Source organism: Manihot esculenta, chromosome 3, assembly GCF_001659605.2.
Source record: "Manihot esculenta cultivar AM560-2 chromosome 3, M.esculenta_v8, whole genome shotgun sequence".
Classification (NCBI taxonomy): domain Eukaryota; kingdom Viridiplantae; phylum Streptophyta; class Magnoliopsida; order Malpighiales; family Euphorbiaceae; genus Manihot; species Manihot esculenta.
Window position 1 is genome coordinate 966,951 of NC_035163.2, and position 26,114 is coordinate 993,064.

The following is a 26,114-nucleotide window of genomic DNA, read 5'->3' on the forward strand; positions in this document are numbered from 1 at the left end:
TGTTTCTCTTTGGGCCTTGAACTCATCAACATTGCAAGAATCACTCTCGCCCAGCTTAAATGGTTTGATTTAAATATTTTGATTTTTTTTTTTTAAAGTAACGGAATAGAGGAAAAGAAATTGAAAACTCATTTTAACCTTTCAATTGTATGGTCATCTATTTATCCTGTGAACTTACAAATTATGAATAAGATTATTAGAGTTAAATTGAAAGAACATGTCGGAAACATGTATTGATGGGCTTGAATGTCTCTTTTTATAGTAAAAAATAGACAGATTGAAATTTAGGAATTTGGCAGTAAGCAGAGGCTTGCAGGGAAAGTGAAAGCGATTTTATTCATTAAAAAGAAGCAGCCGCTCTGAAACTTTCAATCGCCGAAAGACAGCATTTGCACGCACGCCGAGTTGCTTCTAGTGCCTTGTTTCATATCCTAAATCATTTATTTCGTCTATAGCGATTCAAAGTCTCTAGAGTCTATTTTGTATTATTAAATTGTTAATAAATAATAATAATAATTTTTAGATATTATAAAAGATATTAATGTAAAAATTATATGATAATAATATTTTAACATAAATTGATTCATAAAATTTAAAATAAAAATTAAAAAAAATCATAATAATTATATAAGTATTTTTCTAAAAATTATCTTTATTTATTAATGATTATATAAATTAAATTATAAATTTTAAACTAAAAATTAGTAAATTATTTTTGTCTTTTACTTTTTCCTAAAATATATATAGAATAATATGTTATTTTGAAATCTATTATCCTCCCGTTTGCTTCAATAGGGCTTTAAATGTTAATTAACATGATAAAAAATATTTAGTTTAGTTTTTAAATTTATCAAATTTAAAATTCAATTTAATTTAAAATCAAGTTCGAGATAGTAATTTTAATGTTTAAATTAATAAATTTATTATAAAAAATAAATGTAATTGAATAAAAAAATAGAACTAAACCTTATTAAAGTATAATTAAATAATTAATTTAAATGTCTTCATCACATTTAAATATTATAAAAAAAAGTGAATTAGATCTTTTACTATTCAAAACTTACTTTATTTTATTTTTTTGTTATCTAAACAAATAAAGAAAAATAATTTCTTCATTAATTGTATTTTTCTTCTTTATGTTCCTATCTCTCTTTTTTTTCCTTCCTAATTATCCACGCAAAGGCTAAAAGAATAAGATATCAACATGGTCCGATAAAATAAAAGTAATAATATTATTTAATTCTTTAATTTAAAATTATTTTATAAAAAAAAGTAATTGTCATAATGACTTTTTCATAATTAACATTCAATACTCCACTATTTTTTTATTAATAGTTGTTTTAGTAGTTTTTTTATTTTTAAATATGTTTTATTTTATAATTTTAATATTTTATTAAATATTTTTTCCTCATCTACCCTTTAATAAATATAATATTAATTAAATTCAAACTATTTATATATATATAATAAGTGATGGATAATATAGATTTATTTATCTATTTATATTTTTATTAAAATTTTAATATATTTATTGCATATTTTAATCCGTCTATAAAAATATTAAGCGATAAGTAATAGAGAAAATAACTATTAAAGTTTGAATTTTATAAATTTACAATGAGAAAAAGTGAAATCAGTCATGATATGTATTAACTTTGAGTCTGGTAAAATTAAATGGTTATATTTTTTAAAAATTTAAATGTTAAATATAAATTATAAAAATATTAAATATATGAAAAATATATTTAGTAAATACTAAAAGAAATGGAAATTGATTTCTTAATGAAGAACAGTTGTGAAATCTAATGACAAAGCGTTATGGAAGTTCTGTTGTGTTGTGGTAATGTCCATATGATTAGATAACCACTCTCTCGTATCTATTATTATTAGAAACTCAACTATTGTATAAGTACAAAGACTGTATCTTATTTTTTGAATTATACTTCAAATAAAAATTAAATTTCACTAAATAAAATACTAAATGCTTCTAAAAAGGAAGGTTATATAACAAAGAAAAGAAAAGGAAGAGGAGGTTACTGACTATGAAGCATGATTAAACTGAAACGAATAAATTATAAAAAAACCCAAGATTATCAATATTTCACTTAAAATTTCTAAATTATTTATATAATTATAATTATAAAAGAATTTATATAGTGCAATAATTACATCACATAAAATATAACAAATTTCATAAATATGAAATAATTTCATTCAAAATAATTTTTTATTTATTTTTTATTTAGTCTAAAATAATTAATTTAAATTATTTAATAGTATTAAGTTAAAATTAAATATTAAATTTAATTGATAATTTATTGATATGAAACTCTTTTTCTCGAGAGCTGAATTGTAGGTTCGACGTCGCAATTGAACACTAAATCAAATACAATTGTTAAATCTGAATCGAATCCTCAAATATTATAATTTGCTCACTAGTATTTTGAGGGACTCATCTCGTCTCACATGAATAGTCATTTTTCTTACAATTTACTAGCATATCGAATGGCTCATCACGTCTCATACGGATAACTCTTTTTCTCGCGGTCTTACTACCTCTATATAATTTTTATAGTTTAGGGTGGTTCGGATAACTTTTTACTCGCAATCTCACTAATTCTGTATAATTTTTCTAATTTAAAATAATTTTAATATAAATTAAAATAGTTTGATTCATTAATCCAAAATATTAATTCAAATTATTTACTAGTATTAATCTAAATTATTTAAAATATTAAATTAAAATTTATATATTATCAATTTAATTAATAATTTACGGTGAATTCTTTCGTTACGAAATATATCTTAAAAATAAAAATTTATAAGTCAACTTAAAAAATTAATAACAGTTATATATATATATATAAATATTTTATCACAAATAATTTTATTATATTTTATATGATATAACTATGGTACTTTATAATTTTTTTATGAGGTTGAGAGATTGCTCTCTTGTATTTACTGCGACGCCAGTCTGTGTGCGGATTAGTTGGCAAATAAAACTTCTTCTTCATTCTCAAATGGACCCTATTGCCTGCCCATTTCCCTTCTAATTTAAGGGTTTTGGTCATTTCCTGATATCCATATTTTGTATGTGCTATTCTCTTTCAAAGAGTCAAGACTCCAAATGAAAAACATGACTAAAAAAATATTTAGATAATATGTTTAAATTATATGAACTTTAAAAATATAAATAATTTTTTAGATTATTATTTATAATTAGAGTTTCCAAAATAAAAACAAATTCAATTAAATTTTTAAGTATAATTAATAGTGGACTTAAAATTTAAGTAAACTGAGAGCTTAATTCCGCATTTTTAAGTTTTTAAATTTTTATTTTATTAATAAAATATTTATTTATTAAATTAATTGTCAATAACTAGCAAAATTATATAATTTAATTTAAATTAAAAAATTAAATTATTATAAAATATAATAAATAGAATAAATTATACAAAATAAAATTTTAATAATTAAATAATTATTTTATAGTAAAATAAATTTTAAGGATCATTTTTCATAAAAATGAATATTAAATTATGAATTGTATGAAGTATTAAATAGAATTATATTAAAAATGATGTATTTTTATAAATGACGCATGTCAGTAGGGCCCATGTAAAGATGAAAAGAGAGAAAATGGTCAGAAAAACCACTCACATCACATCCAACGCCCAACCCTAACAGCGAAACTTCAGTTTCCATATTTATATTGAAAATTTTTATATGTAAAAGAAAATTAAAACCTGAATAACTGGAATCTACTCCACCACTACCTTCCATTCCCCCATATATATACTCTCATTCCCCACCCTTCTTTAACCTCTCTCTCTCTCTCTCTCTCTCTCTCCTTCTCTCTTTCTCTCTCTTGGGTATTCTTGCTCGGTGGCCACTGTGACGATGGTGAAGGACGACTGGATAAGGGCTGCGATGACAGATGATGGAGTGGTTGTGGAGCTTCTGGTGAGGCTCAAGCAAGCGCAAGCAGCGGCACCGGCGAAACCTCAGGCGGTTATTCCACTCAGGTGGGGTTTACGACTTCCGAGGTCTAAGGCAGCCACAGCGGTATCATCTGGGAGATGTGACGTCGTTTGTAGGAGGAAAGATGGAGATTCTTCTGCTAGATGTAGTCCTACCACGCCGCTTTCCTGGAGCGGTGGTGGCGGCGCTGCTTCTCCCTCAGCCACCGCTGACGGCTTTGAAGATACCAGCCCTCATGTCAGCCGTTCTCTTACTAGCGCCAGATCCAAGGTTTCTTTTTTTTCTTCCGTCTCTGTTTTCTTTTTTTTTTGGTGGTGGCAGGCATGTCGGGGGTTGATCTATACGGCGTCGTTAAAGACTGTAATTGCCTTGGATGAGTGCTGGAGTTGGAAGGATGAGCTTTTGCGCCTATTTACGAGACATTATTGTCTAGTTCCGGATTTTTTTTGCTTCGTGACCAATTTACCCTTTATTTGCAAACGTATTTACTTTCGCCACTTGTGGCTTTTCTTCAACTGATTTTTCCCTTTCTCGATTGCCTATGTCGATTAAAAACGCTGTATCGTCAGCTTGGCGAGCACAAATCCGTCATTTTTAACGTCTTTTGGGTCTCATTTCAGGGTCAATCTCGCCGATCAACGGTGAATAACCGTCGGCATGCAGTGCCCTATCCATAGTATTTTCTTAAAATGTTTAAGGACGAAACTACCCCCTTGAACTTCAAGATTTTACATTCATATGAGGTCAGCAGCTTGAAAGCGGCTCACGTTTTCTTCTCGCCTCTTTTCCGGTCACCTGTCATTCATTTTTGTCTTTTCACTTGTAATTAGACCAAATCGCCCTTCAAAACCTAAATGAGATTCTAAAGACAGTACGAATCCCAGGGAGGACAGTTTTGTCAGATGAGAGATATCCATTGGCCATTCATCACGAGAACCCACGAAGCTTCCGACGCAGGAAAATAGGATCTTTATTTATTTTTTTGTTTTTGGTTTCTCCTTGTGACCCTAAAACCCATAGCTAAGAGTCAAACCTTGCGACGCACTCTGCTTCCGAAGTGAGAGCAATTTGGTCATATAGATAAAAGTACGGTGGTTCGGTGGACCCAGTGACCAATGGGATTTGGCCGCGTAACGAGGCAGAGAGAGAGGCAGGAGATGGGTCTTTGCGTTTGGTGCATGGTTGTTGTGAGTGGGGGGAATGGCTTTTGATTGTGTCGTTGTCTTCTCTTCATTCTCCCTGATAGGCCTTAGCTTTTAGGAGCTGGAAAATTTTGAGTGTGGGTGCTTCTACCAAATCGCTTTTGGGTCCATTAACATGGACCGTGAGATTATGAGATTCTATATGTTTTTTTTATGGAGAAAAAGGCGAAGAAATTGAAGAGTAGAAGCTGGGTATTTGAAGGTGCGTGAAACTTGGGCAAGGCATGTCAGGGAAGTCACGTGAGCAATAAGAAAATGAAAACAAATAAAAAAAAGGATTGTCACGTGCTATGACGCGGCTCTTGGTGATGTGCCCACCGATCACTGGTTTGATGAGGATACAGCCCACAGGGCGGCTTTCTTTAGTGGATGAAATGGAAGGAAAACGGGTTTGGGCCTGGTGGTTAGAATTAGCTGATCTTGTGCGCACCCTTGGAGGAGTTTTTTTTTTTTTTTTTTTTTTTTTTTAATTGTTTAGATATTTTTTACAATGGAAAAGAAAATTTCTCTCAGATTTTGTTTTTATGTAATATTTGTTAAAGATATGCAAGTAATTTTAATATAAATAATATGTAAATGCCTCAATTTTTCTCTATTTTAGAGATAACATATTTTGGTTAATGAAGTGAATGTGGAAAATCAAATGTCTCCTCCTTCTCTCCCTCCTTTCTCTTCTTTTCTCATGAAAAGTTAGAAATTTCTTTTCTTTTATTTTTCTCCTTTTCATTTCCCTCGTCCAAACCCAGCGTTAAAGTATTTCTGCTATCTTATGCATGAGTTTGCCTTTGGTTTAACGGTATTTGATTGTTTGCTGTGCAGGGCGCTGCTACTACTGCTGAAACCACTAGCACCACCAAGAGATCAAGAAGGAAGAAGGTATATATATAATTTTTAACTTCTGTTTAAAAGCTCATGATCTGCCCTGGCTAATTCAAACACCTCGCCCCTCCTCCTCCTCACCCCCTTTTGTTAAGTGGGTGCTGCTTCTATGCTTTCACGTTAAATAAAAAAGTAGAATATCTCCACTGGGGTGACTCTGAGTCTTGGGTCATATCTTCCTTTTGGTGCAAATACTGAGTTTTTCTTGCTTCATAGGGCTTCGTGATACGTGGTTGATACGAGTTCCCTTGATTGTATTTTGATGACTTTTACATGTTTTAATCTTATTCAATTGACATCATCCAGACCTTTGCTGAACTTAAAGAAGAGGAAAGTTTTCTGTTGAAAGAAAGGATGCATCTGAAGAAGGTAGGACCATTCAACGTAAAAGCCAAAGTTGTGTTTTCCACATTTTTCTTCAGCTTATTTTACGTTATTGATTGCACTTTTGATCACTGAACAGGAATTATCAACGTTAAATGCCACACTCAAGGAACAGATAGCAAGGAATGAGAATTTGAAGAGAATAAAGGTATCGAGTGTTGCTTTTCACTGTATTCTTTTTTTGTTTCCCCAGCAAAAATATTTATCTAGCTCTGTAAAACTGAAAATTTATTCTATTTTACAGCATGATCTGAATTTGCAACATACAAAGAATTCAAGTTTAATGCCGGGTTTGCTAGAGAAAGCAATTTGCAGCAAGCCCCAGCAGAGAGAATCTTCTCCCAACAACATTAGTTCAATGTTGCATACGCATGTTCAAGGTGATGATAATACTATGTCGGATTCTTGTGAAACACAAGATGCAATTTCAAACCATGATAGATCCTTCCTGCTCCCTGATTTAAACATGATGCCATCTGAGGATACTCTCTCCGAAACTCCACCTGGAATGAGATGACAGAGATCATGTTAAAAAAATGTTAGCTGTGCGCCTACCAAGGATGTGGATATCAGATCATTGAACAACATTTACTGTTATGGTAGAATGACGGGAGATTGTAACCATGTGTTTTGCCAAGGAGCTGCTTGCTTTATGCACATTCAAGGTTGCATCCCGAAACTGCAGATTTTGGCTAAAGCCTCAGAAGTTATAGCATGGAAGTGGTCTATGGTTAATTTGCCCAAGGCAAAAGAAACCAAAGGGACACGAAGAAGGTTTTTCAATACTGTAAAAGAGACGATGGTTAGTAGATTGTAGAGATTTCTTGATTTGTTGGAGGTTTCTATATACCTCTGAAATTCTGTGGGGTACAGCTTCATTACTTCTTATTTGTTGGCTGCTGAACTCTTATGTTAAAAAGATTCTTTCAACTAATTTTACAATATATACTCTTTAGTAGTGTGTTTTCCTTTGAGAGTTTCATCTCACAAACAAAACTTGGAGCTGTGCTTGGTGAATTGCCCATTGGATAGCCATTGCCAGTGCCAGTTTAAAAACGAAACAGAAGACAGCACTATTAAACCTTTGCTCTTCTCTGATCTGAATTTCTGGTTACTCAATATAAGCATTGATGGCAAAATTTGTCGACTCTTTGTAGATAAGGGTTCAATTTTCATGATTCCATCAAACATAGAGACAAAAAGGTAGTCGCATATACATACAGCAATGAAATTTTGGTATATATATGATAATTGCCAAAACCATGGATGTGAACTGATACAAAACACTCCATAATTTTCCAATTCCGACAATGATAATGCAAATATATTGAAAAAGGATAATGTCATTACACTACATGAATTCAGAAGGCGAATTGGTATCAGGCTTCACATTATCGCCCAAGCCTCCAGGGTGCTGCAAATTCTGCAGAACTTGAGGGGGAAGGCCCCCTAACCCACCACCCAATCCATCATTTGCCCCAAAAAACTGGCACATTAGCCTCGCCATAAGTCCAAGAATCTGCATTTGGTTCTGGAATGCATCTGCATGTATTTGCATCATTGCTTTCTCATGCTCAATCTGCATTGCCACCATCCTCTCCCTCCATTCCATCTCTTCCTCCTCCCTTTTTTCCTCCATTATCCGCCTCTTTTTCCTTTCCTCCTCCAATTCCCTCTCTACCCTTGCCTGTCTCTCCAATCCGCGTCGAGCCCACATCAGTTCCCTCTCTTCGAACTCCATTTCCCAATTTTCTATCCTCTCTTCCCTCTCATTCCTTCGTGTTTCTCTCCTAAGCTCTAATTCTCTCCTCTTTTCTTCAGTCTCTAGCATACACTTCTCTTTATTAAACTCCCTCTCTCTTCTTTTGCTTTCCCTCCTCATCATTACATCCCTCAGATCCACCACCTGGGCTCCAAGCAACCCCAATCTCCTGTTTCCTCCAAGACCCTTCTTCACTTTACCCTTTCGAGGGATGCCCATCTCTTCATTTCCTTTGTCTCCCCCAAATTCACCCTCTTCTTCACCAGGGCCATTAACATTATCATCATCCTCATTATCTCCTTCTTCTTCTCCATCTTCTTCCCCCTCCTCTTCCTCTAAATCCTCGCTATCAATTCCAAAACCCAAATCCCCACAATCCTTAAACAAATCATTACTACAACTATCATTTGACTTCTTGCTCTTTACTTCAAGCTCTACGTCCCCAAATACCTCCTTGTACTTCAAGAAATTCTCCCAGTGGTTTTCCCCATCTTTCCAGTTGAACTCATCTTTAGAGATTCTAATCTTCTGCTTCACACCCAGATACTGGTGCCTCATGTTCTGCACTTTAATCGACACATCACGCCATGACCACTTGAAGGGGAAGCTGACGGGGTCTTGCAGATGGTGCACCGAGTTAACGTGGTCCGCAATAGGCCGGAACTTCTTCTCTCGGGTTTTGAGCTTAGATAGAGTGCCCGAAGTTAGGAGATCGGAGTATTTGGTTAAAAGGGTTTGCTCTTCATGTTCAGACCATTTCTTTCTCTTCATTTTGGTGGTTTTCAGTTTGTGGGTTTCTCTAGGTGAATTTTTGGAGGGATTCTCTTCAAATGAAACCAATCCACTAAAACTCAGCTCTTAGTTTCGCTATTTCCTCCGTTTTCTCAAGAACCAAACACAATCAAGTCAACAATACATCCAACTGAATCAACATCATAGCTGAAAACAGTCCTTTCAAAGTCAAAATCTAAAAGTAACCATGCAGAAAAAATGACCCAAATCAGGATCCAAAATCTGGAACCCTTGCAACTTTCATTTACTCAAATTGGAACATAAAACTAAGATATATCGAAGAAGGAATCTATTTCCAATTTTAAATCCTTTAACCTTCGGAGGTTTAACACAATGGGTATGCAGAAATTATCAAGAAAAAAAGCTTATCGATGCTTTGTTCTATTTTTTTTTTCATGGGGATTCGAGCTTTGAGGGAACGAGGACTTACAGAATAGGACCGAAAAGCAGAGGAATCTGAGAGCAAGAGAGAGAGAGAGAGAGAGAGAGAGAGAGAGAGACAAGGCGACATAATTTGTAAAAAGATTAATGTAATAACGCCCCTCAGCCGCTAAATAGATAAATTGAAGAGGACCACATCATGGGCTTCGATGTTGAGCTACGTCTTACCGAGCCCAACCCTTATTGCATCAAACGATGCAGAACAGATCGACTAGATTTTATCCATTTTCTTTTAATTTTAAAAACTAATTAGAATTAATTAGATAATTTTTTATTATTTAAATCTATTAAAATTTAATTTTATATCAATATTTTAAAATTATACAAATTTTCTGCATGTCATTTAGATCTCCAATTTCCTTTATTTTTTCCCACTTATTCTGTAATTAACTCACCACATTTCCATAAATCATTCAACATTCCACATTGGATTTAATCAAACCATTTTAATCAATTATCTTATTTTACATGCTATATCTACTTTCCCACAGATATTAACTCATCGTGTCTTCATACCGGATTATTCAATTTATATTCGATGTTATAAATTAGATATAATTAAACCATTTTAATTGATTATGTTATGTTGTTCATGTTGTCATTTTATCCCAATGTATGCTACTGCACGCTCCATCATTTATAATTTTCCCATAGTCATTTTGACATCCATTGATTCCCTTGTTATAATTTGCCCTTCATCATCCTACTGTCTCAGCTGCAATCCTACTAGTCTCCATTGCCCTTTCATCTGCTACTCTTATTTTGCTTGCCGCTTCATCCATTCTCCTCGATGCGTCTACCCATATCCTTACTTTAAAACTCGCAGTATCTCTTTTACCTGCCATGTTTCTTCTTTGTCCCTGCTTTGTTCCCTTGCCTTGTTTTTTCATCCACTGCTTTATATAATATGTTTTAAATGCCGAATATTCACTTTTATATAATTGGTTCAACCACACTTCTATAAACTTTACATTTCCACTTTTTTGGGATATATACGCATATATATAAACTAGATTTTGCCCACTTAGGATTAGGTATGTTCCTTCAAAATTCTTAATAATGGAGAAAATGGCGTCTCCTACCCATGCTCCTAATTTGTTACGCATCCTTATAATAACAGGTGAGAGTTACCTATGGATTCAACATTGTACCTCTCCTAATACTTTAGTTATTTTCATATTGATTTCATGATCATGAAGTAATAACTAGCCATGCCAACTCCTGAACATGTGATAAAGTCTATACAACACCTTTTCCAGTTTATATAATAGCTGGGTTTAACCTTGCATTATGCCATTGCCAATAAATTGAGCCAGGGAAAACAAATTGGTAGTCAAGTTTCCTCCAAATGCATGTCAAAGGTGGTGACCATCCATGGTTAAGTAATTGTAGACGGAAATCTTAAGGTCAATATCAAACACAATTTTATTTGAGTTTATCTGAAAGATGCAATAATATGGAAAACCATTGGGTGGGTCAGCTCTGCTGAAGATATAGTTCTCACATCAAATAAATGTTTAGCAAACCACAAGATTAAATTCACGTAAAAGTAAAACAAAAAATTAAACCTACTTGCAAAATGTTCTCAGCACCTGTTTGAATTGTAGAAAAACAAATGAAAACAAAAAAATAAATAAATTGGCAAGTATTTATTTAACCATCATTCTACAATCCGATTGGCAATTATACCCCTAAGTTAAGCATATGAGATATATCAGAAGTAAAGGTCACAATTTATGAAGAATGTTTAAGCTTTTCTTCAACAAGCTCAATGCAGCGATATAGTACTAATTCTACTGGGTTAAGAGCACATACTGTGTCAATAGCAAGTTGGTCATAATCATTCTTGTTCTCTGTCATAATTCCAGTCACCACGGTTCGAAGGGGCAGAAGCCACTCATTGTATGCCTTCTGTAAATTTTTCTTTGACAGAACTTCAGTAAAATTGGTTTTTCCTGTTTCATTTTGACAAATATAATTAAACATAAAGGTGGAACTCATATACTCTATGTTAAACTATGTAAAGTAAAATCTTCAGATGTTAAGGCCAGTTGAGTTCATTATGGCAACTATCCAAAATTAAGTATTAACTTCACTAATCATATGTGTTCAGGGGTTCATCTACCAACCATAATGTTAAAAAAGAAAAATCTGGAACTCTAATGTCCAAACAAGATTCTTTTCTCCTCTCCATTTTCCTCAAAGGATAAGTGAATTAAGTGAACAAAGTATTGGTAAAACTCTTCATATTTCTCTAGCTAAAAGGACCTTATTCATAACCAAAAATATGTTTTATTCAAACCAAGAAAATCCAAATGAAACAATCATTACCTGCTGATTCTGTTATCAATATAAATCTATACAGGTTGAGTGCGGCTAGAACCTGTGGGACATCATTTCAGTATATATCAGAAAAATTATGATCACAAAAGACATTTGAATTCATTAAAACAAAGGAAATGGAAAACGAAAAGGAAAAACATAGAGAAGAGACTATAATAATAAGAATTACCGCATCTCCATGCTCAGGAAAAGATGGAGGTCCTCCCTCTGGAGGCCTCAAAACTATGTCCACCAATTTGAGCACCTCAGTAGTCCATATTGATGTCATTGAACTCCCTTGGTTTTTGGTTTGCTGGGCTTCATCTTTCTTTATGGACACTCTCTGCAAACTTTCCATGTGCAGCTCACCTCTAACAAGATCTAAAAGAATTGCAATCTATATAAAGTTTTAAAAAATATCTCAAATAAAAATCTTGCTTCCAGTCTGAACAAATGTTAAGCTTATAAATCATACAACCAGCTTGTAAGGACTCACCATAGAGGAAGAATCACTAGTTGTAAGCAAAGCTGTCAAAATATCAAACCTCTCGGAAGTTGGCGTATCAGCAAGTACCTGGTTAATTTTATAACCTGATCAATTAATTTGACACAAGTCAAACAATATGAAAGAGTCACAAAGGACAGAGGGCCAAGGACCAATATGTAATTCACTTTTATTGAATGGTGCTAGTAATCTCATATTGATAGCCAAGGGATTTCCAGGCTCTTATATGCACGAACTTAAGGGGGTCTGTGAAACACCAGTTCGTAGGCTCACTCGCCCCTTCCAGTATCTCAATTACAGCCCAAAACCTTACCCTCTTCAATGCCTCATAGGCATTCTTCCTTAACTCAGTATTTGGTGCATAAATGATGACCTTTGTAATGGCCTGAAACATATACGTGATGTTAGAAAACAGATAGCAGAAATTTATGAGCCAACTCAAATATTTAGAGAGCACCTGTGAAGCAGCACAGAGGCTAGGCAAAAAAATAGAGCAGTCAGTGAGCCCATCATTCCTAGTTCCATTTCCATTTGTAATGCAAAGCAGGAAGTTAATGGCATGTTTCTTCAGTTCCCATAGCACATCAGTGGAGGCAAGTATATGCTTTAACATGCCTACTGCTTGCCACCTGTTAGTTTGGTTACTTTGAAGTTCACCCCTGACAAAAGACATATCCCCTCCAGCAGCTTGAGCAACATCATCATATATATAACCCCAGATCACTATGAAAAAAAGAGGAAAAACTAGAGCAGTTTAGAAGAGGGCAAGAACAAAGATAATCAATCATAAAAGAGTGAAAATTAAAAACCAGGACAAGGAAACCTTGAACTTTACACAGATACAAACCTGAAAGAGATGCACCGTGTTTGACGTAGGATAAACAACTCATAAAATCATCTTCCACCTCTATGCAATTTTTAATCATACAACAATGGAGAGGAAAAAATGTCACAATTTGCTTTGAATTGACAAATTTAAAGACATCAATAATAAAAGCAGTAGCTTATTCTAGATTACCTTCAATAATAATATTAGTCGCTGCATCAACATCAGATCCAGTTATTAAGCCAAGATATGATAGATCACAGTATGGGAGAAAGTTGGAAAGCTGTGAAACCAGGGGAAGACAGTTTGAAACCTTATGTCCTGCACTGAATGAAACAAGAGCCTGCACATGAAGCGTGTTATCTTAAGACATGTACACAACCATAAGAAGACAACAAGAAAAGCAGAAAAGGACCTAGCAAGCAAATCAAATAGTAACCACATTAACTTGTTGCACTCAATTTAGAATTTAGTTAGAGCAGAAGAATAAAAGAGTGCTAACCATGACTTGTAAAACATATAAACCAAGCAGAGCGTGGAACTTTTCATTTATTCTGCCTTCCTGTCACCATCAAAAGGGCAGATTAAAAATATTTCCAAGGAAAGTAAAATAGAACGGTAAAATATAGCACTGAAGTGGCATACAAATTTTGCACAAACTGCCCGTATGGAATCAGCAATGCCTATAGCTCTGTGAAACAAATTCAGGTCTTCTGTGTCTTCATCACCCAGCTCTGAACATGCAGCCTTTAATACATTTAGGATAATGGGTATTGCTACTTTCATTTGCTCAAAGTGACGCCTTTGTAGGGAAATGAATACTGGAAAGCAAAATAATAAGTTGAAATTCAACCAGATTAAAAACATTGTTTGGTGGAACAATCCAACAAATCAAGGGCTCAAGCTTTTTGCAATTGAAAAAAGAGATCAGATAATGGTAAGAAGAATTAAACTAAGTACAAAGTTTGTTCATTAATACATGTGATATTAGCTGTTAAACCATATTATGTGAAATTTCTTCCCTAAAATTTAGCACTCATATTTCACTAATATTGTTACTAAAACAACATATTCTATGAATTTAGATATAAAATAAAATATGACAGAAGATAAATGTGTATAAAGGTGTCTGAACTGATAATGTAAGAAAAAGACTTGATTGAAATAAGTATATAAAAAATGACATGCATATTTAAGGGACATTAACACATTAGGAATGCTATTTTGTTTATACATTCAACAAGAAAACTATAACCTTTTGAGAGTCCTCTTAGAATAGAAGCAACATAGCCAGATGAATAAATCGGCCTATCTGTGGCACTCAAAGCCTGATTCAATAAAAGCTATTAATTAGGAGAGAAATAGAACCATAAAGGACAAAAGCTTAATAGAAAAGTGCAATTTACAATGCATGGTCATACAGATCCTTCAACAATGATGAGAAAAAATGCAAGGAATTCGGAATGCATCATATATCAACTTTCATAAGCTCAGAAATAGATATATCATGCATGATATCTATAACCAAAAGTAGAATCACAAAATGGTTGCCTCCAAAATCTAATCCTTATCCTTCTTCACTATGAAAAGCAGGAGGCACCTTGATTTGTAGGGGATAAGCAAACCTGAGATGGTTCAGAATCAAAGTTCACCTGAAGGACTCTCTTAAGAAGTTTATATGTTGCTAGATTATGATATCCTAGAAATTTAAATGACTGGAAAAGAGATTTTACATCTCATTTTCTAGGAATTCAAGACGAGCAAACGCTCATTATGTGAAAGGTACCCTTGTACCAGAGCCTAGGATCTCTTCTCACACTTTCACCATAATTACCACCAGTGCCACTCAATTCAAGGTATGCACCTTCCAACAATTTTATTAAGGAATCATTAAGATTTTTCCCTAGAAGGAAGGGGAGGAACACTTGACAGAGTACAAAGTAGTATTAATTCCCATCAGATGAAGTAAACAAGCCAAAAGTATAGTTGATTAACTCCAGCTTCCTTTTTTTTTTTTCTTATAAAGCAATCACAGCTTCAGAAAAAAGATTCAAGCAGTAACCGAGCCAATTAGAGACAGAATTAAAGTTGGAACTAACATATACAAGTTTACCAACATAAACCAGTAGGATGAACATTAAATTGAGCAAATAAGTTTGAATATAGTACCCCGCAAAGAATTGAAAGCATATCTCGCGGACTACATTTCGCTATAAAATGATCAATAATTCCATCAGCAATCTCCAAGCATCTACTTGACAAGCCTGCAAACTTTGAAGCCACCTTCGGCAACTCGAAGGAAAGTGCATCAATAACCTCCTGAAAATCCATATACGCTGGTAAATTCATGAGCAAATTTAACTATTTTGTTAAACAGAAAGAAAGATAAAAAAAACCTGGTCTAAAGTAGCAGAAAGCAAAAATGTTTGGATCTCGGAGAGGATTTCTAACGCATTGTTTTGTGCAACTTCGTCTTCAGGGTTTTCTAAAGCAGAACCGGAGACTGTTTCGAGGAAGTCGACCAACTCCGACACTGAGCTTCCATCTCCACCTTCAATTGACTACAAAAAGAAAAAAATTGCTTAAGAGATTTTCGATGACAGTTTGAATCTATTTCTTGGAAAACAAACAGAAAACGGATTGAAATTGAGAGAGGAAGTGAGATTCTTACTTTGGAACAAGAGCATAGGATTTCTTGAAGACGAAGCACGAGACGATGAATGGAAGGAGATTCTCGAAGCTGTGTGGTTTCGGCAGACATGGTTATTGACTAGAATCTACACTTCGCTGTAATATGAGAGAACGAGAAGGTGGTAAATCAACAACGGCAGACTGGAAGATCCATATAGCAAATCACTTCAATCAGCACTCGGATTAAGCGACTCGGGGAACTCGGACTCGACCCAGTCATATTAATCATCTTTTTAGATTTTTTTTGCAACTTGAAAATTTCTATATAGTATTAATGGTTATTTTTTATTTAAATTATTTAATAATAATATGTGAAAAAATATGATTATTTAAAAAATATTATAAATTATTATAAATTTTTCTGAAATTAAAACTTCGTTTGAATGAATAAATTTTAAACTATATATATTATAAGACAATAATAAATTAAATAGGAAAATTTCTAGAAATTAATAGTTTAAGATCTAAATTTTAAAAATTATAATATTTATTTTCTAAATTTTAATTTTATGTCGAAGTACTCGAAAAGAAATAATATGCATTGGTTCGTATTGGCATATTTTGCTCTGACAGGTATCATTAAAAAATTTTATTTAAATTTTTATCATTTTTTATTTATATTATTTAATATTAAAATTAATAAAATTTACTTTCGATATGTATTGAATATAAAAATATAAGTAAACTAAATATTAACAAATAAAAATATTAGTTATTTTCATAAAAACAAATAAAAATACTAGTTTAAAAAGTAAAAGTAAACTATATTTTGAGAATATTGAAAAGGGAAATTAAGTATTTTGTGTCATGCAAACTAAATTGCATTAAAAGTTCAAACTACTAGAAGCTCACGGAATGTCAAGAGCAACCCATAAAATAAGCCCCATTAAACTCAAAGTCTGAAGCCCATAACACTCAATGCATCCGAAGGTATTAAGATTCACCGTCCGTCATCGCATTAAAATATAAGCTTCTTTTTCTTTTAAGAATGTATTTTTTTTAAAAACTCATACATACATATTTATTAATATATATTAAAATAATTTAATAATATTAAAATATTTAATTTTAATAAAATAATAAGAGTGAAAAGTAGTAAGACATTCAAATAACTTTTTTATATCAGTATTAACTATATTTTAAATTATACAATTTCAATTGTGGGATGGTAGATTATCATTTTATTAATTTTCATAAAAATTTGTGAAGTTAATAAGCAAACATTCTCCGGTGAACCAAACAACGGCTTAAACGACCTCGTTTTTTTACCGTCTCTTTCACTTCTACCAACCTGCTTCTCTTCTCCACTTCATTTCCATTGTTAAATCTGGAAAGCTCCTCTCGTTTCGCAATCAGATCCCAAAATGGAGCCAGATGTAAGCATCGAGACATCCTGCATGATCCGCATCGCCGTCCTCCCAATCGGTCCGGTGCCGCCCAACGTCATGCGCGACTATTACTCCATGTTCCTGCGTCACCACACGATCCCTCTCTCCGCCATCAGTTCCTTCTACACAGAGCACCAGAAATCTCCCTTTGCTAATCAGCCATGGGACAACGGCTCCCTTCGATTCAAATTCGTACTTGGTGGGTCCCCTCCCAGCCCCTGGGAGGATTTTCAGTCCAATCGCAAGATCCTCGCTGTCATCGGCTTTTGCCACTGTCCATCGTCGCCGGATCTCGATTCCGTCGTCGACCAATTCAGTCTTGCATGTAGAAGTTATGCCTCTGCTCTTGTGAGGCTTTGTTTCGCTTTCAGCCCCTGTGATTCTCAGGTCTGGCATTTCGATGTTTCTAATCGTTTAAATTACAAGCTATATGTAAAGGCATTGAGTGTTTGATTTCTGTTTTATATCGTTTCCGATTTTTGTTTCTGTTATAGCTGGAGGATGGAAGTAAGAAGGGTGAGAATCTGAGATTTTTTCCCCGGGCGGATCGCCAAACGGTGGAGATCCATTTGCAGACGATGATGCAAGATATTGCCGCGTCATTGCTGATGGAATTCGAGAAGTGGGTTCTACAGGCGGAATCTGCTGGAACTATTCTCAAGACGCCTTTGGATTCTCAAGCCAGTCTAGGCTCAGAGGAGGTTTATGTCTAGGTGTCCTAAGGATTTCAATCTGCACATCGTTATGGGATGTCATGCATTGCTTGTTGCAGCTTTACTAAATTTTGTTTTGGTAAAACTGCAGGTGATCAAGGCCAAAAAGAGAAGACTCGCTCGTGCACAGAAGACAATTGGGGATTACTGTTTGTTGGCGGGGTCACCTGTTGATGCCAATGCTCACTATTCCACTGCCTTAGAATTAGCTAGATTGACTGCGGATTTCTTTTGGTATGCTGGGGCTTTGGAGGGTAGCGTTTGTGCCTTACTGGTATGTGCACGTTTGGAGCTAAAATATCATGTATTATACGTCAAATCTCGTACCTTTATTTTTTTGGAGTTTATTTATGAGGTTAAAAAATTTGTTTTATGAACCAATGATTTCATTTCATATAGAATGGTGTCTTGACATGTGGAGGGTAATGAAAACATTTATCTTAGTTGTAAAATGTGATGTGTGTGAACCCTGTTTCAGTATGATGTAAAGTATGCTTCCTATGCATAGGTGTCAAATCGAGAATCAACATCTTCATTGAATTGAGAATCAAAAATCAAATAGAATAGTAAGATTTGATAAAAATTTTAAAAATTAATTAAAAATAATATATGTTCTGAAAAGAAGTAAAAAATATATCACAATGACAATTTGATGAATATAGAATTATCATTCATGTAATTAGAAATATTCTTTGTATTAGAATAATATGTATTTATTATGTTATATAGTTTTATATTATAAATTATGAACTCTAGAATTCTTAGGCTATAGTTATCACTAGACATATATTGCAACTCTCATTTAAATTTGATCAAATAATTAAATAGTTAAAAAAAAAAAAAAAGATAGCAGGTTAGAATATTATTAATGTAATTTGTCAACTTGACAACTATAATTAGTTAAGTTAACTAAAAGAAAAAAAGAAAAAGAAAGAAGAGAGAGGGGGAAAAGAATGGGTGATGGAAGAAAGATAGCTAAAGAAAGGTTTTATGTACAAAAGTGAATGAGACCTTAAATTTTGAAAATATAAGGCCTGACAGACTTCTTATAAATAATTGATTGAATCAGTTGAAGACTTGGTTAATTCATATTGATTCACATGATTCACTATTTATTCTTTCGATTTAATCACATTTCAGGTACATTTGCAATTTACTCTATAGATTTGAATTGTTAGGATGTGTAATCAAATCGAGAATCATAAGATTCGGATCAAGAATCGTAAGATTCAAGTAGATTTGTGATTCATCCCATACATTCAAATTGATTTGTTGGGAACTTGATTTGAATCATAAGATTCTACCCTGTCGCTAACACCGCTACTGTATTTCATTGCATCCTTTGTTGATTATGCATTTCTGATAACTGTATGAATTGCTGAAATTGAATATGATTGTATACCACGGGCTCATGCACTTGCCTACCTATTCCTTTTGCCTGCTATCAGATAGACCAATTGGGCCAAAAGGATTCGGTTTTTGAGGATGAGGTCAAGTATCGGTATACTAGTGTGATATCACATTACAAAAAGTCATTCATACCAGACAATGCTCAAAGGTGGTTATTGTTCTTTCATTTTAGTTAAGCTCTTGTACTTATTTTTTGGGTGGTGCCAGTTCTACTTAAATGATGTTGGTGAACATGTTAAAATTTCTTCAGCTGATACCATGTTTTCAACTTTGATTTGTTAATTTTGTTAAAATCCATTGTCCCATTCCATTTAAGTGTGTAAATTGGCCAAGTGACTTGGCTTTATTAGATTTTCATTGACCTTGAGCTTGATGCTGGTCCAGATTTGAAGCTTGAGTTTGGTTGGCTTGTGCTTGGTTCAAGCTCACTTAACATTTAGCTCATTTATCAAGCTTGTGAACTCATCTTTAGTTCTTTTATCAAGCTCTTGATCTTGATCTCGAGCTCGAGCTTTAACGATAAGGCCATTAAATCATGATAATAATTAGATTAATAATTAAAATGACACCAGTAATTAAATTATATTGACCATAAGTTATATATTTAAATTCTTTTCATTTTGTAATTATATTATTTACAACTTAGTTATCTGATTAACTCATCAGCTTATAAATCTACTTTAGGAAGCTAAATGAGGTGAGTAGTAAACTCAAACTTTACTCATTTGTTAAACGAGTCTAAAATCAAATTCGAGTTGATCTCATTTAGACTCATGTCCATCTACATGATCAAAATGAAATGGACTCCATGTATGATCATAATGACTGAGCAAATCACTATAAAGATGCTATGTTCTGATAAACGCGAAGTCAGCCTTTTATTTTCTGTCCATGGTTGAAAAATCTTAAAACATGACATTGATAATACAACCAGAAATAAGCAAGCAAGCTAGTTTCAGAAAGAAATTCACGTTGGGGATTAGGAAAAAAATTGTGCAGCATTCGGTGCTTGTTTGGCATCTTAGCCTTGCTTGTAATGTTAGTTGGCTGCAGAACTAGAACCTCTGTTTCTTGACTTAATGTGAAGTGGATCTTCAAAATAGTTGCTTATTTGTTTATACTTCATGCGAAAAGTGCAAGATCGATACCATTATGTTTCCTGTATTCTAATATTAATGGAAAATAAGAGTTTTTGATGCATTCTTCTGCTCATATACCTGAATTTAAACCTGCTGATCAATTTTATTTACCTTAAATAATTCCAGCAGGATGTCAGGTTATATATCCTTTTTTTATAATTGATTATGTTAACTGAATTTTTTCTGATATTTTGTATGCAGAGTTTCACCTTTGAGCTTTGAACTTGAAGCTACTCTGAAATTGGCAAGATTTCTTTGTAGGTAAATATGTCTTTGTACGTATGTGAGGATTTGGTTATTTCTGCAAATGAGTCGTTGCATAGTGGGATGAGATTATGTCTTCCTTTGTTATCTCTGCCTATTGTCCTGATCATGTTCTTATTTCACTTGCTGTACTTTGATCCTTTTACATTCATTAACTTTTTTGTTGGATTTTTCTCCTGTTTTGAGATTAAAGGTTCCACTTTTTCTCCTGTTGGATTTTCTTTTTGTTATATTTAATTTACAAGATTTTCTAGGACGTTGTATAATTCCAGAACTGTATGCTTACATAGGAGCTGAAATATCTAAACTTGCTTAGGTTCAAGGCTTCTCCCTTTTATTTCTTTGGTAGCTTAGACTAAAAAAGGTACCTTTCAATCATGTCACAGGATTTTGAGATCAACTGATCAGGCTATTGTTCCTCTATGCCTTCTAAATTTTCAGATGATATATGGATGTTCCCAATGCCTGTTGTTTGAGAAGTCCAAAATTCGCTATGCTACCCAAGATTTCTTGTAGAACCATTTGTTGGAAACTGTATCTCATTGTGCTTGGTAATTTTTCTTTTTCCAGAAGAGGAATCACTAAGGATGTGGTAGAGTTGCTAACCAGTGCTGCAGATGGTGCAAAATCCTTGATTGATGCCAGTGATAGACTCGTATTATATGTTGAAATAGCTCGCTTATTCGGGTCTCTTGGTTATCAGAGGAAAGCTGCCTTTTTCTCAAGACAGGTGGCTCAGTTGTATATGCAACAAGATAGTAGATTGACAGCTATCAGTGCTATGCAAGTTTTGGCAATGACCACTAAAGCATATCGTGTTCAGAGTAGAGCATCCTTCTCCAATCATCCTCATTCCAGTGTAAGTGCACTTGTGTTGGAAAGAATGCTGATGAGATAAAATAAAAATATAAAGAAATATTGTCAGCTTTATATCAGGCTAACTGAGAACCAGAATTGAGGAAAATAAAATTGGATTCAACTGATTATTTTTCTTACTGTCACTTTCTAGAATTGTAATTGTTTCTATTGCTCCTGAGATGATTTCCTGAATAACATTTTCTTTCCAGACTTTTTGTTGTACTTATATTCATTGTTCCATATTTTTCTGTTAACTTTTTTTCCTTTGCAGAATGAGATTGGATCAAGTCATGTTGATGGTGGGAAAATGCATCACCAATCAGTAGTTTCTCTATTCGAATCTCAATGGAGCACACTGCAAATGGTTGTATTGAGGGAGATACTGCTCTCTGCTGTTCGTGCAGGAGATCCTCTCGCTGCATGGAGTGCTGCTGCAAGGTTACTAAGATCATATTATCCTCTAATCACGCCTGCTGGACAGAATGGCCTTGCTAGTGCACTTACTAATTCAGCTGAGAGGTTGCCTTCAGGAACTCGCTGTGCTGATCCTGCCTTACCTTTTGTAAGGTATTTACTTCTATGCATGGTATTGTCTAACTACATTAATGTCTTGTTAAATATGATTAGCTCCTTCTAGTAACATTTGGGGGGTTCAGGACAGTAAATAGTTTGTGGAAGAGGCTTGTGCATTTGCATGATTTGTCAGCATTGAGCAGAGTTTCAGAATCATTCTGCTTTAACTTTCATTCTCCAAGTTGGTAATCTATTTTTCATTATCTTTCTGATTCTTTCAGGTTGTATTCCTTTCCTCCCTATCCCTGTCAAATGGACATTATAAAACGCAATCCAGCAAGAGAAGACTGGTGGGCTGGATCTGCTCCATCAGGGCCTTTTATCTATACACCATTCAGCAAAGGGGAGCCCAATGACAGTAGCAAGCAAGAGCTGATATGGATTGTTGGAGAACCAGTCCAGGTCTTGGTGGAGTTGGCAAACCCTTGTGGCTTTAATTTAAGGGTTGATAGCATATACCTATCTGTTCGTTCAGGAAATTTTGATGCTTTTCCTGTTAGTGTAGATCTTCCACCTAATTCATCAAAGTTGATCACTTTATCTGGAATCCCGACTTCTGTGGGGTCAGTGACAATTCCAGGGTGTACTGTTCACTGTTTTGGCGTTGTTACTGAACATCTATTCAAAGATGTCGATAATCTGCTTCTCGGTGCAGCACAAGGGCTTGTGCTTTCTGACCCTTTCAGATGTTGTGGGTCTCCAAAGCTGAGAAATGTGTCAGTTCCAAATATTTCTGTTGTACCATCACTTCCATTATTAGTTTCTCATGTTGTAGGTGGTGATGGAACAATAGTATTATATGAAGGTGAAATACGTGATATCTGGATTAGTCTGGCTAATGCAGGCACAGTTCCAGTCGAACAAGCACATATCTCACTCTCTGGTAAAAACCAAGATTCTGTAGTCTCAATACCATATGAAATCTTAAAATCTGCACTTCCGTTGAAGCCTGGCGCAGAAATTGTCCTACCTGTGACATTGAAGGCCTGGCAACATGGACCAGTGGATCCTGATATTACCAGTAGTAAGCTTGCATCTGGAAGGCAGTTAAAGGATGGTAGCAGTCCCACTTTGTTGATTCATTATGCTGGTATTTTCTTTAATCTTAAATTACAATAAAGCGCTCTTTTATTTTTTTTTTTATATCTTCAATGACCAAAAAAGAGCCTAGTGGCGTCTATTTAATTCTTTTTCCTTCAACATTTCTGGACCATTAGCTATATTGTCTTCTTGTATTATGTTATACCCAGTTTACTTATGCTTTGAGTAGGTATACTATAAACTAGATATTAGTTGCTTTCTGAAGTCAGGAGGCTAGCCCTTGCCTCCTATTTGCAACATACTAAGTGCATAAAATAATTAAAACTCCAATTGAGTGTTGGTTATCTGGCCTTGGCGAATTGGATTGGTGATCAGGTTGGATTTTGTAGCATTCAATCATCTCTATTCTACATATTCCTTTTTAGCATCAGGAAACTGCACCTAAAATAAGTTTCTTATATCTGAATGTATTCAATGCCAGTACAGCAATAAGCTTATACATTTGTTTTATGTGTGTGCCTTTGGTTGGAAGGAAGAAAAATAAGAGGGTTACATTTCTCTTCCTCCCATCCTCCCATCCATGAATATACTTAGTTTAGATCTCTGTATCATCCTGTTCGTAGGAGGATTATGTTATACCAGTTAATTGTTAAATGATGGTAACTCTTATCTTTTTTTTTTTTTTTTTTTTTTTTTTCTCTCAGGGCCATTGACAGATTCTGGAGATCCTCCAACAAAAGGATCTTCTGTTCCTCCTGGTAGACGCCTGGTGGTTCCCTTGCACATTTGTGTTTTGCAAGGTTTATCATTTGTGAAAGCTCGTTTGCTTTCCATGGAAATTCCTGCACATGTTGGCCTGAATCTACCAGAAACCGTTCGACTTGAGGCTAATGCTAGTAAAGAAGCAATTGATTCAAAAAGCAAGATAGATGGATTCGTAAAAATTGATCCTTTTAGAGGAAGTTGGGGGCTACGTTTTCTTGAATTAGAATTGTCTAATCCAACTGATGTTGTGTTTGAAATTAGTGTTTCCGTCCAGCTTGACAACCGTGAGGATAAGTTGGATAACCTTTCTGCTGATCAAGATGTTACTGAATATAGTTGTCCTAAAACAAGAATTGATAGGGATTACTCTGCCAGGGTATTAGTACCCCTAGAGCATTTTAAACTACCTATTCTTGACAGTTCCTTTTTCATGAAGGATTTTCAGCCTGATAGTGTTGGCAGAAATTCAAGCTTCTCTGAAAAGAATGCCAGGGCAGAATTAAACGCTTCCATTAAAAGCCTCATTTCCAGAATAAAGGTAAGGTGGCAATCAGGACGAAATAGCTCCGGAGAACTGAATATGAAGGATGCCATACAGGCAGCACTTCAGACATCTGTTATGGATGTATTATTACCTGATCCTTTGACATTTGGGTTCAGGCTTGTTAGAAATAATCTCCCGCAAGAATCTGATATGCCTTTCGGCTCTTCTGGGCAAGGTTCTGTAATGGCTCATGACAGGACTCCAATGGAAGTCCTAGTCCGCAACAACACCAAAGAAATCATTAGGATGAGTCTTAGCATTACATGCAGGGATGTGGCCGGTGAGAATTGCATCGACGGTACCAAGGCCACTGTCCTATGGGCTGGTAATTTTTTGTTTTCATGCTTTTATGAGCAAGGCTATAAAACAATTCGCTTTTGCATGTTTATACAATTGAAATTGTTAACACGCGCCTAATTTATTATAGGCGTTTTGGATGCAATTACTATGGAGGTTCCCCCACTTGAAGAATCAAAGCATTCTTTTGCATTGCATTTTCTTGTCCCTGGTGAGTACACTTTAGTAGCAGCTGCTGTAATTGAAGATACTAATGATATTCTCAGAACCCGTGCGAAAACTGATTCGGCTGATGAGCCAATATTCTGTCGAGGTCCCCCATTTCATATTCGTGTCATTGGAACTGCTTGACTATTCTAATTCAGAATGATAAAATCATCTTTACATTAGATTCAACAGCTCAGATGTTTTTGGTGGCTTTAGTATTGATCTCATTGTGTTCCCTGGTCCTGCCAGCCATTCCCCCTCTTACTGTACTATTGAAGCTGATGTCTTGATGAATTCTGTTGAATTATATTTAGGACTTTGGTGCACTTTGTAAATCTATGTTTTCATCATGTGCTCTTTTCCGGCTTTTTCCTGTGGGGAATCATGTAGACCCCAAAGCCAAAGGAGTAATAAAAACAAGAGGGGGATTTATTGTCGATATTTTTGTAAATTCTACGTTGTGATCATCGACGTGTGGATATATATGGATTTGGAATTTGCCAAGTTGCCTGAGACAGCCAGATATGACAGTGACTTGGGATCTTAAATTTAAAAAAAAAAAAAAACAAAACAAAACAAAAATTAATCTCGCTAATTTTAGTCATCAAAGTGTTTTGTTATTTGTTAGTAATATGAAAAAATTTGGTAAGTGATGTTTCAATTTTGTAAAAATATTTATTAATTATTAATTAATTTTTATATGAGAACAGAAATTAATTAGTATAAAGTTTAGAGATATTTTAATATATTTTTTAAAATTAATTAATGAGTGATCAGAATTAAATTTGCTAGTAACTTTTTTTTTTAAAAAAAAGGCAATGGTTGCAGTTTGGCCAGTTTTTGCTTTAAATCAACGTGTTTTTGGTGAGTTAGTTGGTGACTTGTATAGATAGTTGGGGCATTGTAATTTTTATTTTTATTTTTTATTTTTGGTTCTTTGGACTAGTGTTGTGGATGATAATCACCCCATGGTTTGTGTTCATTATTGAACCATGCATTAGTGGATTATTTGTCTTGAAAGAAACTTAATACGACGTGCATTACTACGGATTTTTAAGTCAAAAAACATAATTAATTTAGGATGACATGGACCTACCATGGATTATGTAATCAATACACACACACGA

The 26,114-nt window shown here is 34.2% G+C and overlaps 3 protein-coding genes across 3 annotated transcripts; 2 read left to right on the plus strand and 1 right to left on the minus strand.

Annotated features, from left to right (window-relative positions):
• The first annotated feature begins 3,748 nt into the window (after nt 1–3,748).
• LOC110611068 lies at nt 3,749–7,404 on the plus strand. The gene is made up of 5 exons (XM_021751182.2): nt 3,749–4,254; nt 6,006–6,062; nt 6,372–6,434; nt 6,529–6,597; nt 6,694–7,404. Exons 1-5 carry the CDS (start codon nt 3,904–3,906, stop codon nt 6,964–6,966), a joined length of 813 nt encoding a protein of 270 aa, XP_021606874.1. The 5' UTR covers nt 3,749–3,903; the 3' UTR covers nt 6,967–7,404.
• Nucleotides 7,405–11,060: 3,656 nt separating this feature from the next.
• Nucleotides 11,061–15,993, minus strand: LOC110612432 (aberrant root formation protein 4). Its single transcript, XM_021753217.2, has 14 exons — nt 15,769–15,993; nt 15,494–15,658; nt 15,267–15,416; nt 14,353–14,425; nt 13,743–13,918; nt 13,600–13,659; nt 13,290–13,440; nt 13,119–13,178; nt 12,729–12,994; nt 12,585–12,656; nt 12,263–12,340; nt 11,957–12,163; nt 11,776–11,827; nt 11,061–11,399 (listed from the first exon to the last, which is right to left on the minus strand). The coding sequence occupies exons 1-14, from the start codon at nt 15,856–15,858 to the stop codon at nt 11,179–11,181; spliced, it is 1,821 nt and encodes a 606-aa protein (XP_021608909.1). The 5' UTR covers nt 15,859–15,993; the 3' UTR covers nt 11,061–11,178.
• Nucleotides 15,994–17,018: 1,025 nt separating this feature from the next.
• LOC110611302 (trafficking protein particle complex II-specific subunit 120 homolog) lies at nt 17,019–25,491 on the plus strand. Its single transcript, XM_021751533.2, has 10 exons — nt 17,019–17,563; nt 17,671–17,877; nt 17,981–18,163; nt 19,338–19,447; nt 20,640–20,699; nt 21,273–21,561; nt 21,832–22,127; nt 22,355–23,223; nt 23,879–24,808; nt 24,911–25,491. Exons 1-10 carry the CDS (start codon nt 17,153–17,155, stop codon nt 25,129–25,131), a joined length of 3,576 nt encoding a protein of 1,191 aa, XP_021607225.1. The 5' UTR covers nt 17,019–17,152; the 3' UTR covers nt 25,132–25,491.
• The last annotated feature ends 623 nt before the right edge of the window (nt 25,492–26,114 follow it).